We start from the raw sequence: 12,861 nt of genomic DNA, 5'->3' as shown, positions 1-12,861 counted from the left end.
CTCATAGGCAACAATTGTGTTGAGCAATTTTAAAGGATTGACAAGTGTAGCAACTTCCTGTTCGTAGTCATCCTCTTGGTCACCCAACAAGAGAGCGTTTAACTTCTCGCGTTTCGGACAGTCCTTGGCAAAATGAGGGCCGTTGCATAGGAAACAACCCTGATTCTTCGAGTTATCTTTCCCTCGAACCGCCGAATGTTCTGCTTTCCCTTTGCCATGGTTGTTCCCCGGATCCTTCTTTTTAGCATCCTTCTTGCCTTCCTTCTTCCAATCTCCTTTCTTGTCCTTGCGAACAAAATTGGACTTGGAAGATGAAGACACGTTCAGATTTTCCTTGCTCATGCGAAGGTCCACCAAGGCGTCGGCAGCAGCAATTGCACTAGGCAAATCCCTCACGTTTTGCCTACGAAGTTCAACCTGCGCCCAAGGTTGTAAGCCATACAGGAAATTATACAATTTGTCCTCCTCGGACATGTTCTGAATGTCCAACATCAAAGAACTGAATTCTTTGACATAGTCTCGCACAGAACCACTCTGTTTGAGACGCTTCAAGCCGTCGCGCGCAATCCAGGAAGTATTGCCAGGAAGGAATTGGTCCTTCATTTCCTTCTTCAACCGATCCCATGTATCAATCTTCTGTCGGCCCGCATTTGCATCATCCACCATGCGAGTCCGCCACCAGAGTTTCGCATCGCCAATAAGGTACATGCTAGAGATTGTTACCTTCTCGGTTTCAGGCACTTTGGCAGCAACAAAGTACTGCTCCATGTCCCACAGAAAGTTCTCGAGTTCCTTGGCACTCCGCGTGCCTCCGAAAGACTTTGGTTCGGGAACTCTCACCAACGGACGTTGAGGCACCGCTTCAGAACTAGAAGCCATTGCTCTTCGCAGAACAATGATTTCGTAGCGAAGATCCTCGTTGTTCTTCCGTATCGTCGCCATCTCTTCCATAAGAGATTCTTGGATATGCAACAGACTTGCCTCCAAGTTGAGGACCCTTGCCACCAGATCGCAAACGTCCTCTCCATCCGGCACCGCACCGAGCAAGGCTTCCACAACAGAAAGCCTTTCCCTTAGTTCGTGGCTACCACCAGCCATGAATCTGCGCTCTGATACCAGTTGTCACAGGGGTAAATTTTCACCTTTGAAACTCCTGCGCGGCAGTCAAGTTCCGCACTTGATTCAGCCTCCGAGTTGCACCACCAACGTGCTAGAGAATGCACAAGCCACGCACAAAGAAGACAAGCCAAACGTACAGGAAACTCCCAACCTTTTGTATTCACAAACAAAGGATTACAATGGCTCTCTTGGCAGAATGCTCATACAAAACTCTCTTGTGTCTTGCCTTTGCCACCCCCTTGCCTATTTATAATGCATAGGCAGGGTTGGTTTGGCAGTTTACAAGCAGTTGCATGGCAGTTGGCTCAACTGCCATGCCACATGTCCCAAACCGCCAGCCACCTCGTCGCTGCCTTGGCGCCATGTCAAAGCCAGCCTGCACCCTTGTGCTGTCCATGGTTCTGCTCCATGGGCTTGGGCCGAAATAGCCCATTTTGCTGCATCCTTCCGTATGCTGCATTGCATGCACCCGCTGCATGCCATGGCTCACGATTTCTCCGAGCCATGCTTGGCCAAATGCTCTGATTCCGCGCGTCCGCTTCTTTGCATCTGTTTGCCACCGCCAAGTCGACCTCCCGCTCGACTTGTGCTCCGACAGTGCCCGCGCACTGCCACTTGTCCACCCGCTGCTTGGCATGTCTTGCGAACATGCCCACTTTGCTGGATCCAAGGAGCAACGAGCCAATCCTTGCGCCCAGCCATGCCGTCGAGTCTAAGGGGCTAACAGTAGCACACTCCATCCATACTATGCATGCCTTTTCTCCTACAAGTGTGTTGAGGGAATTAGTTATTAAAAAAAAAAAGGGATAGCTGGTGCACGAAGCTTCCGCCATGCGGGGTCCCGGGGAATAATCCATTGTACACAGCCTTACCTTGCTTTTTGCAAAAGGCTGTTTGCAGGATTCGAACCCGTAACCTTTTGGTCACACAGCAACAACTTTGTCGTTGCGTCAAGGCTCCCCTTCTGAGGGAATTAGTTATTGGTAGAAGAAAATCAATTTAGCAATGCCAGTAATGGACCTATCCACCGAGTTTATGGCGGTAAGGGAGCCTCCATCAATAGTAATCTTGAGGCCTAACTGTTTAGCTTTGTCTTCAGCAATGAAATTATGAGTTACTCTTGTATCCAATAAACCTCGAACCTTTTTTCCATTTATAGTTGCGCTTACAAACATAAGACCCTTCTTGGTCGAAGGAGTTATAATTTGTCTTAAGAGCGCTAAGTATTTAAAGTGATCTCATGTCAACTTGGGACTCTTCGGCATAGGGTTGGCTTTCTTCATGTTGACTCATTATGGCATTGATGGTTTTGCGCTTTAAGCAAACCTCATCAAATGTGGACCATAACAACTGAAGCAAGGCTTTTTAGTGCTATTACCATTGCTGGACTTACAATTCTTATGTCCACTCTTCTCTCCCCCACCTTTACCATAGTTGGACTCATTTTCATTCGATTGGGAAGACTAGTCAATGACTGACTCAGCCTTGATGATAGTAGTTTCTAGATCTTGGATACCTCATCTCTTCAACTCTACATGTGACAATCCTTCAATCCGTCCATGAAGTAGAAGATAGAATCTTTATCAAAGATGCCATCAATGACTAATAACAATGAAGGGAACTAATTGGCATTGTCCCTAACAGCAAGTTTGCTTCAGTCATCATAAACAACCATTTGCCTCCTTAGACTTGGTTGGACTGAATTATAAGTTCCCTCTTGAAGTCCTCCCAAGTGTCCATTAAGTGACAACCCTTATTCTAATCATCAAACTTATGACAGCACCACATTTGCACAATATGTTGTAAGTAGATAGATGTACCATTGATCCTCAAAACATCACATATGCCCTTGAAATTGATAAACCTCTAAAGGTTGTACAAGAAACTATCAACCTCAACGTCGTGAACACCCTTGTAGATGACTTTTGTTAGTATTAGGATAGAGTTATTCTAAAGGTTGTATGCCTATGACCTTCCTCATGTGTGCGCACTTCTATTTTTGCCCGTAAATTCCACAACTTTACTTCCATACCCTTTACCAACTTAGTCAAAATTGTATAAATTTTATCAAAATCACTTTAAATTGGTCAAAAACACTTTAAAATAGTTGTAGAAGCTACTAAGTAGCTGCTACATAATTATAAAAGCTACTAAGTAGCTGCTACACAGTTATAAGTAAACCCTAAACTCAAAATCTTAAACCCTAAAACTTTGAAACATAAATCCTAAACGTTGAGCAGTATTATATCAAAATACTCTTTACCAAGTTGGCGAAAATTATTTAAACATCATCAAAACCACTTTAAATTAATCAAAATCTTAAAAGTTACTAAGTAGCTACTACACAGTTGTTGTTACAACAACGTTGTTACTCTGCATCTTTAAAGCAAATTAAACTATCATGTTATCGTATTAGCATTATTGTCGTGACGTGCACACACATTTAGATTAATCATTTCATTTGTGTATTTAAAAAAAAAAAAAAAAAAAAAAAAAGGTTATCTATTCACCCCTTCTAGTCAGCCATATTTAATCTTGCACGTCTTATAAAAGACAAAATAATAGTAGAAGATGCTCATAAGACTAGAATCAATTGACTACAATATCATTCAGTACCCTCGATGAGCAAGTGGAATTGATAACTCGTATAATAAGGTATTCTAGTTGACCATGACACAAATGATACACGAACTATAACCCATTAGGCATGATTCCTTCTATTAAATTTTGTCATGATGGTCATGGACCTAAAATAGTAGGAAAAGTACTAACAAAAGGCATCGAAACAGTGGCAAAGAATTCCAACATTATAAAACAGTGTATTAGTCACTGTAGGTTGAAAAGTAGAAGATAGGCTACGAAAATGGTTAGATAATTACGAAAGTATCCAGATGTGGCGTCATCTTTCTCTTTAGTGTGATCCTTCTCTTTGTTAAGTAACTAAATGGTGGCAACACCACTTAAGAATGGTGCTGTTGGGAACATACTGAGGTGTAGGCACAAAACACAGCACCTAAGCATAAAGAGCTTCTCTAGTCCTTTGGTTGGAGTGAGACCACATAAAGAAGAAGAGTGGGTAAAGATTTAGGCGTGGGCTTTGGATTGAGTGCATGAGGTGGGGTCGAAAGGGGCATCAAAGAAGAGAGGTTGGTGGAGAAGCATGAAAAAATCTAGCTCCTCCTAAGATGAGAGACTAACACGGCCAGGAAGAGTCATAATCGCACCCCCAGTGTTGTTAAAAGTGCGTGCCTAGCTATGCCTAGGCGATAGGCGCAGCCAGGCGCACAGGCTGAGCCTGGGTAACCCTCCAGGCGCATGCCTTGCAATAGGCACGCTTAAGCGCACGCCTTTTCCCAGGTGCAAGGCGATGGTTAGGCATAGAAAAGTGCAACTCATTGAAGTGTCAGCCAATAAACCCAAGCCCAACCATTTTTAAAGCCCAATTATTAAGCCCATAACTAATAAATAATTAAAAAACCCTGCATGCATGTATCGGCAGACTTTTGATTTCCCTAGAACTTCAAACTCTAAGTTGCATGCAGAATACCAAGCAATAAGCGTAGAACAACAGGTTTCTTCTCACTGTTCTTTTTTTTTTTGTTATTGCAAATTTGCAATTACGTTTACTTCCAGTTTTATCTCAATTTCATTCTTGATTCTCCTAATCTCCAATCTCCACTGAAGCCTACTCTCGCCGATAAAAATGTCAAATTCTGAATCATCAGGCTTTTGAAAAGGTCCAGCATGGAATTATGCAATAGTAGTAGACCCACAAAATACCAATAAAGTGAAGTACAATTTTTGTGGGAAAATAACTAATGGAGGGATTTATCGACATAAGCAACATCTTATTGGAGGCAACAGAAATACGACAACTTGCTCAAAATGTCCGGAGTACGTGAAAGAAGAAATAAATTCTTATATGGCTAAAAAGAAAGAACTGAAAAATCTAGTGGATGCGATGCCTCACTTTGATGAAGTTGCTGAACAACAAGCGTATTGGGAAGTTGAAGAAGATGGCCCAGCAAAAGGAAAACAACCTATATCAGCTTCATCTGGTCAATGTTCTAATCTTGCACCTAATTTTCAAAAGAAACTAAAACAAACTGGCCCAATAGATTTGTATTTCCGACAAGATGTTGATGAGATTGTGAAGCAAGGAAAGAAAAAAGATACAAAGTTATTTGATGAAAATAAGAAGAAATTGAGGAAGGATGCAATGCAAAGGTTTAACAGATGGATGTATGATGCAGGTATTCCGTTTAATGCAGTGAATTATGATAGCTTTGGACCATTTATTGGCGATTCGGTTCTGGAATGAAGGCCTCTACTTACCATGAAGTTAGAGTTACATACTCAAAAAAGGAGTTGGAGCATACAAAAATACTATTGAAAGACTACAAGGATGATCATGTTAAATATGGCTGCACTTTAATGGTTGATGGTTGGACAGATAAAAAAGGAAGAACTTTAATTAATTTTTTTATAAATGGTCCAAGAGGGAGGAGTGTGTTTATAGAATTTGTGGATGGGTCGAGCTATTCACATTGGTGTGAAAATGTTTGGGGAAAAGAATGTTGTTCGAGTTGTTACTGATAATGCAAGCGCAAATGTTGGGGAACGTTTGGAAGTAAAATATCGTCACTTATATTGGACTCCATGTGCTGCTCATTGATTCGATTTGATGTTTGAAGATTTATTTAAAACTCCTTGCTTCAAGAAGGTATATGAAAGGGCAATGATGGTTAATGGATATATATATAATAGACCCCAAGTGTCAAACTTGATGAGAGAATTCACGAAACAGAAAGATATGGTTAGAGCTGGAAAAACTTGTTTTGCAATTGCTTTTTTGACTTTTAAACGGTTTCAAAAACACAAGGCGAGTTTGAGAAAAATGTTTACATTTGAGAAATGGACCAGCAATAGATTTGCAAAGGAGGCACCAAGTAAATGGGCAACAGAGGTTATATTGATGCCTTCATTTTGGAATATACTTGTTTACCCTATTAAAGTAGGTGGTCCACTAGTAAAACTTCTTCGATTGGTTTATGGGAAAAAAAGCCTCCAATGGGCTATATTTACGAGATAATGGATCGAGCTAAAGAAGCTATTGCTGCCTCATTCGATAATAGGGAGGATAAGTATAAAGATATTTTTTACATAATTAATAAAGATGGTCGATACAACTCCATCGACCTCTACATGCAGCTGGTCATTTCTTAAACCCGGAGTTCTCTATTCGAATTATGATATAGAAAATGACACAGAAGTTGTAGCAGGTTTGCATAAGTGTATATCTAGAATGTGTGGAAGTGATCAACTGCAAGATGAGATCATGGATCAGCTGTCAATGTACGAAAGGGCTAAAGGACTTTTTGCAATGCCCATGGCCATTAGACAAAGAACCACAAAATCACCAGTTGAATGGTGGTTCAGCTTATGGGTGTTCAACACCCGAATTGCAAGTGTTTGCCATGAAAGTTCTGAGCCTTACTTGTAGTTCATCTGGTTGTGAACGAAATTGGAGTGTATTTGAACATCTTCATTCCAAAAAACAGAAATAGATGGGAGTAAAAAAGATTGAATGATTTGGTTTATATCAAGTATAATAGGGCTTTGAGGCGTCGATATGACATGCGTGACAGGATTGATCCTATTTCTTTAGATGAAATAGATGATAGTAATGAATGGTTGATGGGGGGATTAAATAATAATAGTGATGATGAGAATGGTCTCGTGTTTGATGATGATAATTTGACTTGGAGTGAAGTTGCACGAGCTTCTGAGGTTGGTGAAGATGCCTATGGTTTTAGATCTCGAGGTCGAGGTTCATCTTCTACACAAGAAGTAAGGACATGTACTACAAACATGTAAAAGAGAAGATCTACAGCTACTGCGTGCCATCTTATTGATGAAGAGGAGGAAGAAATCAATTTTGGTGAAACCAATGAGGATTCAAAAGGATACAAATCTGGAAATTCTAAAGATGATGAAGATGATATAGTTAAGGAGGATGTCGATGGATTTGATGATTTAGAATATTTGAACCTTGAAGTTTTATTCCTTATTTATACCATGCACACTAATGCTTTTTTGATCTATATAGACCTTTTTTCTAAAGATGATGATGATGCCTGATGGAATCGTTTTTTCTTTAGCTACGATTTACGCTACATTATTTATTGATGAATTTTCTATTTACATTGTTTGATATCTTTGTGAAATATATATTAGTTTATGTGATATTATAGTAAATCACTTTATATATGTGGATTCTCAAAATTTATGCCAAATGCGCTTTGCTTCAATAAAGTGTGTGTTTCGCCTTGCGCCTCAGATTCCCGGGCATTATGGCGCTTTAGTGCACCTTGGACCTTAAATAACTATGCCACACCCTAATTTGATTGGCAATGCTCACAAGGATGAGGACCTCATGATAAGACAAACTAAAGATGAGCGGGCAGAGGATGATACACACAAAGGTGGACTCACTTAATTATGCAACAGATAGACAAAGGAGAATGTCCATTATGCAACAAGAGGGACGAAGAAGCACCCACTCTAATTTCATGTTAAAGGGTGTCCTAGGTACTCTCTCTCTCTCTCTCTCTCTCTCTCTCTCTCTCTATCTCTCTGTGTGTGTGTGTGTGTGAATATATATAGTATAATACACTCCTATAGTTTGAATACTTACATATGGTTCTACAATAAGCACATAATGTGAAATTATTAAAGTAGAAAAATCATTAAAAAAAAGTAAATAAGTATATTCAAAGCACTCCATCTTAGAGAAAGCACTTGTTGATTTAGTTTTGTAGACTATTATGAAAACAAAGGAATCATGGTAAACCACTTGAAGACACAAAAGATATAGTAAACCAAACAAATTGGATTTGAAAAATAATAAATAAAACGGTATCTGCATATTCATTGTAAACTATCAACTTGTATGAATAATAGTGTATACAATAAATTGTGGACAAGTAGACATACCATGAAGTATATAAATGGAAACAATGATGATATCGGCAAAGCTGAAAAGGAAAGAAAGAAAAATGATCAGTCATCAAACTATAAACCTTGCCTCAAAATGGAAAAAAAAAATACAAGGTCAAAACAACTAAAATGAAATCCATGCAGTAAATTGCAAGGATACTACAGATATAAAGATTAAGTTTCACAAAATAAGGTTGATGTGTGTGAATTATGCATATGTTTTTGGTCTTATTTAGCATGCATTTGTTGCGATAAAACAACTAAAATGAAATCCATGCAGTAAATTGCAAGGATACTACAGATATAAAGATTAAGTTTCACAAAATAAGGTTGATGTGTGTGAATTATGCATATGTTTTTGGTCTTATTTAGCATGCATTTGTTGCATCACATGAGCATATTTTGTGTAAACTTCTAGCATTTGCATTCATTTTATCTTTTTAGTTCAGATTACTACGGTGCTGTTTGCATTTTGTATTAACAGAAAGAAGAGATCTTGACGTTGGAGCATGCTTAGAGATGGCAAAATGGAGGAAATGCATGGACAGAATGATCCACGGCCAACCCGTGGTAGCCACCCCTGCCATGGACACCACTGAGTAAATTGAAGAATCAAGACAACACAATCCACGACCAACCCGTGGAACGTTCCGCTATCGTGGATCATTAGGGTTGTGCTGCCCTTTTATTTAGGAAAATTTGTTAGGGTTCGATGGATATAAAAAAGAACAAAGGGTGGTGGTTTTGAGGCATCTGGTGACAAGAGATCAAAGAGAAGGTCGCATCCAAGACATTGAAAGAGCTAAGAGATTCCGAACATCAAAGAACACGTGGAGATCTTTGAGAAACATCGACAAGCATCTACAATCGAGTTCTATTCCTTGTTCTTATTTCCATATTGTAGAATGCTATTATTGATTTCAATGGATTGCATCTTCAACGGAGCAGTTTCTCTATTCTAGGATGAGGGAATAGCTCGATAAGATATCGACATTTAAGTTTTGATTTCCTTCTCTTGTTAATATTATGATTATCTTTGATTCAATTTTAGTGTGCTCAATATGTTTGCATTACTTAGAAATTAAGGGATGAACTAAGAGGTGAACCTTAGTCTAGGAACTATAAAATTGAACTTGAGTTTTTTATCACAAAGTAGTTCAGATCTCTCGAGGTAACATTGAATATCAAGGATCTTAAAGGTACTATGAGAATAGGAGTTGCATTAGGATAAATGCATCGTTAAATTTCATGAGGAAACATCGATTACCTAAGGATAATTCACCTAACGTTGTAAGAGAGGAGATAATAATGGAATTGTTGATACTCATCATGGTGAAACCGAAATCCTAAAATTTGTCTTAAGATTTGATTTCCTAATCTGTTTTTATTCAATTTTTCGAGTTTGATTTAATTTCTTATTACAGCTACTTCCTTATCTTGATTTCGTCTAGATAACCTGTTTTGTGCAAAGCTAGTAGTCAACAACGCAGTCCAAGAGGACGATATTTTATTATTTGACGACAACCATGCACTTATGTTTTCACACTAACAAAGGTCTAATCCATGGCATTCCTATATTGATTGAAAGTTTAAAAAAATGAATCATCAAGTTCCAGATTCCTAATTCCAACACAATAAGATCAAATTTTAAAAGGTTAATAATTGGAGTTAAACAAATTACCAAACTAGACCATTCCTTTAAGAATGAAGTCCTATGTAAAGTTAACTAAAATAGATCGATCGTATCAGTATGGGAGGTTCTAGTTCTATGTATTCTGTGATCCAAACAACCTAGAAACAAAGTATCAAAATGAAAAGGATATTTCTGTCATTTAGATAAACTAAAGAAATGCAAATGTAGACCATCTCTCAGCTGACACAAATTTCTATTGACTAAGATCTGATATATCTTCCGCATTAACTTTAGCATTCTCTCTATGATTGCACATTATAGTTTACCAAGATAGGAGGATAGCAATATTACCTTGGTTGCACTGTAAAATATGATGCAGGAAGAATGAACATCTTTTTTCTCTTTCACTTTTTTATTATTAAAGACATCTTCAACTTGGTGAAATTTTAGATTGCTTGATTGAAGCACAAAGAATGGTGTGACCTCATTGTAGATGTATCTACATTAGACATCCACGTTGTTGCAGAGAAGAAGAGAACTTATTCAGATGGAAAGCATATATATACCTTCCCATCAAGCTATATCTTTGTTCAAAAAAGAAAGAATTGCTCCAAATAATTGTTAAAACAAACAAGTTCAAGTTACCATCGCTATGATCATCCCTTACACCAATGACTGTATAAGATAGGGTCAATAAAAACACCTCTGAGAATGTTTGAGCTATCCTCATTAGGACGCTCATCAACTTTCTTTTCCATTTTGCTGAGTTACAACTTCAGAGTGCAAAAGAACAGTTGTTGGCGTATAGCCATCATTTATTAAAAGCATGTACCAAATTTTTATATGCAGTCTGTTACAACTTAAGATGCGCAAATGAAAAGTTATTGATATAGCGGTGATTAAATCGACATGCGCCAAATTTTGATATATCAGTCAGACTGTTTTTGTTAATCAACAAGTTTCTGGTAACCATCAAAAAGAAAAACAAAAAATTAGGAAGCAAATTTTCCCCTTATTATGCACCAACTCGAGCAAGAAACAAAGCGACCGTGTGACAGGGTGACCTCATCTCGTGCATAAAAGGACACCCTGGAGTGAACAAGAAATTATTGTTTTCCACCCATCAACCAAAACCTTGAACAAGAAACCATTGCATCGTGTGCAAATCCATGCGTACCTGTGCAGAGTGTGACAATCCACACATAGAAGAACTCTGTGTAGGGGATTCCACTAGAAGCTGCCTTCTTCCTATCTTGCTTACAACCCGGACAACCTTCGAAGTATACCTTCTCCAACAACGGAGTCCTTCTCTCCGTCATATCCTCCATGAACACCTCGAAAAGCAACTACGTTTCCAAATTATTCCTCGTACAAAAGTCCAAGGAACAAAAAACAGACAAAGCGAGACGCAGGCGAGACAAGATCAAGGTGCAATGGTTTAAATAAAAGAAAAGAAAAGGAAAGAACGCGAAGCAAAGTTGTACTCTACCACCGACCATAGGAGACGCAAATCCTTCGCTCACGGCATACGTCACTGCGATGCCGTCGGCAGCGGGATCGCGACAGAAGACAGGGCTGACCACACCGCGTGGGGTCGGTTGTACTGCACCACTCGATATAGTGAAAATATCGGCTGCATTCCGCTACCAGCATAAATCGTGTATATGAGACCCTTTCTACAAGAGTAAGAAAATTGTTTCAATACAAAATATTAAGGGCTAAATGATAAGAGCGTCTTATATTTTTCAAATTATTTGATTTGTTATGAAAAGATCACCCACCGCCTTATAGTACCCTATTTAATGGTATTATGTTGGGGTGCTCTTACCCATTGACTGGGGTGTCATGTTCGAGCCTCCATTTACGTATGCTCTTATCAATTTAAGTCCCTATTTTGGGTACTGTTGACTGAGGTATCGCGTTCGAACCCTCTTATCAACTCTTTATCCGTCGGATACGTGGTATTGAGGCTCCCCAAAAAATCCCTTCGAGGGTTTCTGGGGTATGGGGTCGCGGAGCGGTGGGCCCAGTCACATTAAAAAGTTTACCCTACCTTAGTTTTAAACAACTGAACTAGGGGTACTCTGGTTATGACGTTGTTACCCATTGACTGAGGTGTCAGGTTCGAGCCCCCACTTGCGCATGCTCTTATCAATTTAAGTCTCTATTTTGGGCACTGTTGATTGAGGTGTCGCGTTCGAACTCTCTTATCAACTCTTTATCCGTCGGATACGTGGTACTGAGGCTCCCCAAATATCCCTTCGGGGGTTTCTGGGGTATGGGGTCGCAGAGCGATGGGCCAGTCACGTTAAAAAGTTTACCCTACCTTAGTTTGGTCCCCTCGGATGGGTCTAGTTACTAGCGCATGAGGTGTTGCCACAATGAGGTTTGGGGTTCGAATCTCGGTAAAGCCGAGGTAAATACATTCCTTATGTACTAGTCACTATTCCAAAGGCTAGTAGCCGCCCGTGATTTACCTCCTTCGTGTTGGCCCTGGGACGGGGCTCCTCTGTGTTGGCCCTGGGACGGGGTTGGCGGGGGGCGCTGGGGGCGAGCGTATTCGCCTTTTTGCCTATTTAATGGTATTATGTCTCTTCAGATGTGTCTAGTGATTAGCACATAAAATGTTATCATCATGAGATCTGGGGTTCGAATCTCGGTAAAATCGAGGTAAATGTCTCCCTTATGTATTAGTCATTATTCCAAAGATTAGTAGTCGTCCGTGATTTACCTCCTCTATGTTGGTCTTGAGATGAATTGGCTATTATTTAACGTTATTATATTATTTTTATTACTATCTTGTATCTAAATTTTAAATCGGGAGTATGTTATAGTAGCTATGAATATATAGTAACTATATAATTATATTAGTTATAATTTTATAATTATTATATAGTTGTAATAGCTATAATATAATATTAGATAAGTAAGTTAATCTGTATTGTATATTAAAAGTGGTCATGTAGATCAAAATAGGATTTTCCTATATATTTTACATCAAGTAAACATATCATCAGTAAAATTTTTAAAAATAAAGGTGAAAAAACTACAATGTATAGAATTACATATAAAGAAGTAGAGTGATAAAGGGAAGACCTCATTGAAGAGTT

General features: G+C 39.0%; 1 protein-coding gene across 1 annotated transcript in view; it reads right to left on the bottom strand.

Annotated features, from left to right (window-relative positions):
- The window catches only part of LOC122005710 (protein ZINC INDUCED FACILITATOR-LIKE 1-like), a 99,541-nt gene extending 88,367 nt beyond the window's left edge, over nt 1-11,174 (bottom strand). Inside the window, exons 1-2 of the mRNA XM_042560846.1 lie at nt 10,929-11,174; nt 8,116-8,156 (exon numbers count right to left, since the gene is read on the bottom strand). Of these exons, the coding sequence (XP_042416780.1) occupies nt 8,116-8,156; nt 10,929-11,079 (192 nt within the window). The 5' untranslated portion in view covers nt 11,080-11,174. The remainder of the gene's footprint in view (nt 1-8,115; nt 8,157-10,928) is intronic.
- Nucleotides 11,175-12,861: the final 1,687 nt, after the last annotated feature.

Source organism: Zingiber officinale, chromosome 7B, assembly GCF_018446385.1.
Source record: "Zingiber officinale cultivar Zhangliang chromosome 7B, Zo_v1.1, whole genome shotgun sequence".
Classification (NCBI taxonomy): domain Eukaryota; kingdom Viridiplantae; phylum Streptophyta; class Magnoliopsida; order Zingiberales; family Zingiberaceae; genus Zingiber; species Zingiber officinale.
Note: the sequence above shows the minus strand (reverse complement) of the source record. Positions and strands in the feature narration are given on the sequence as shown.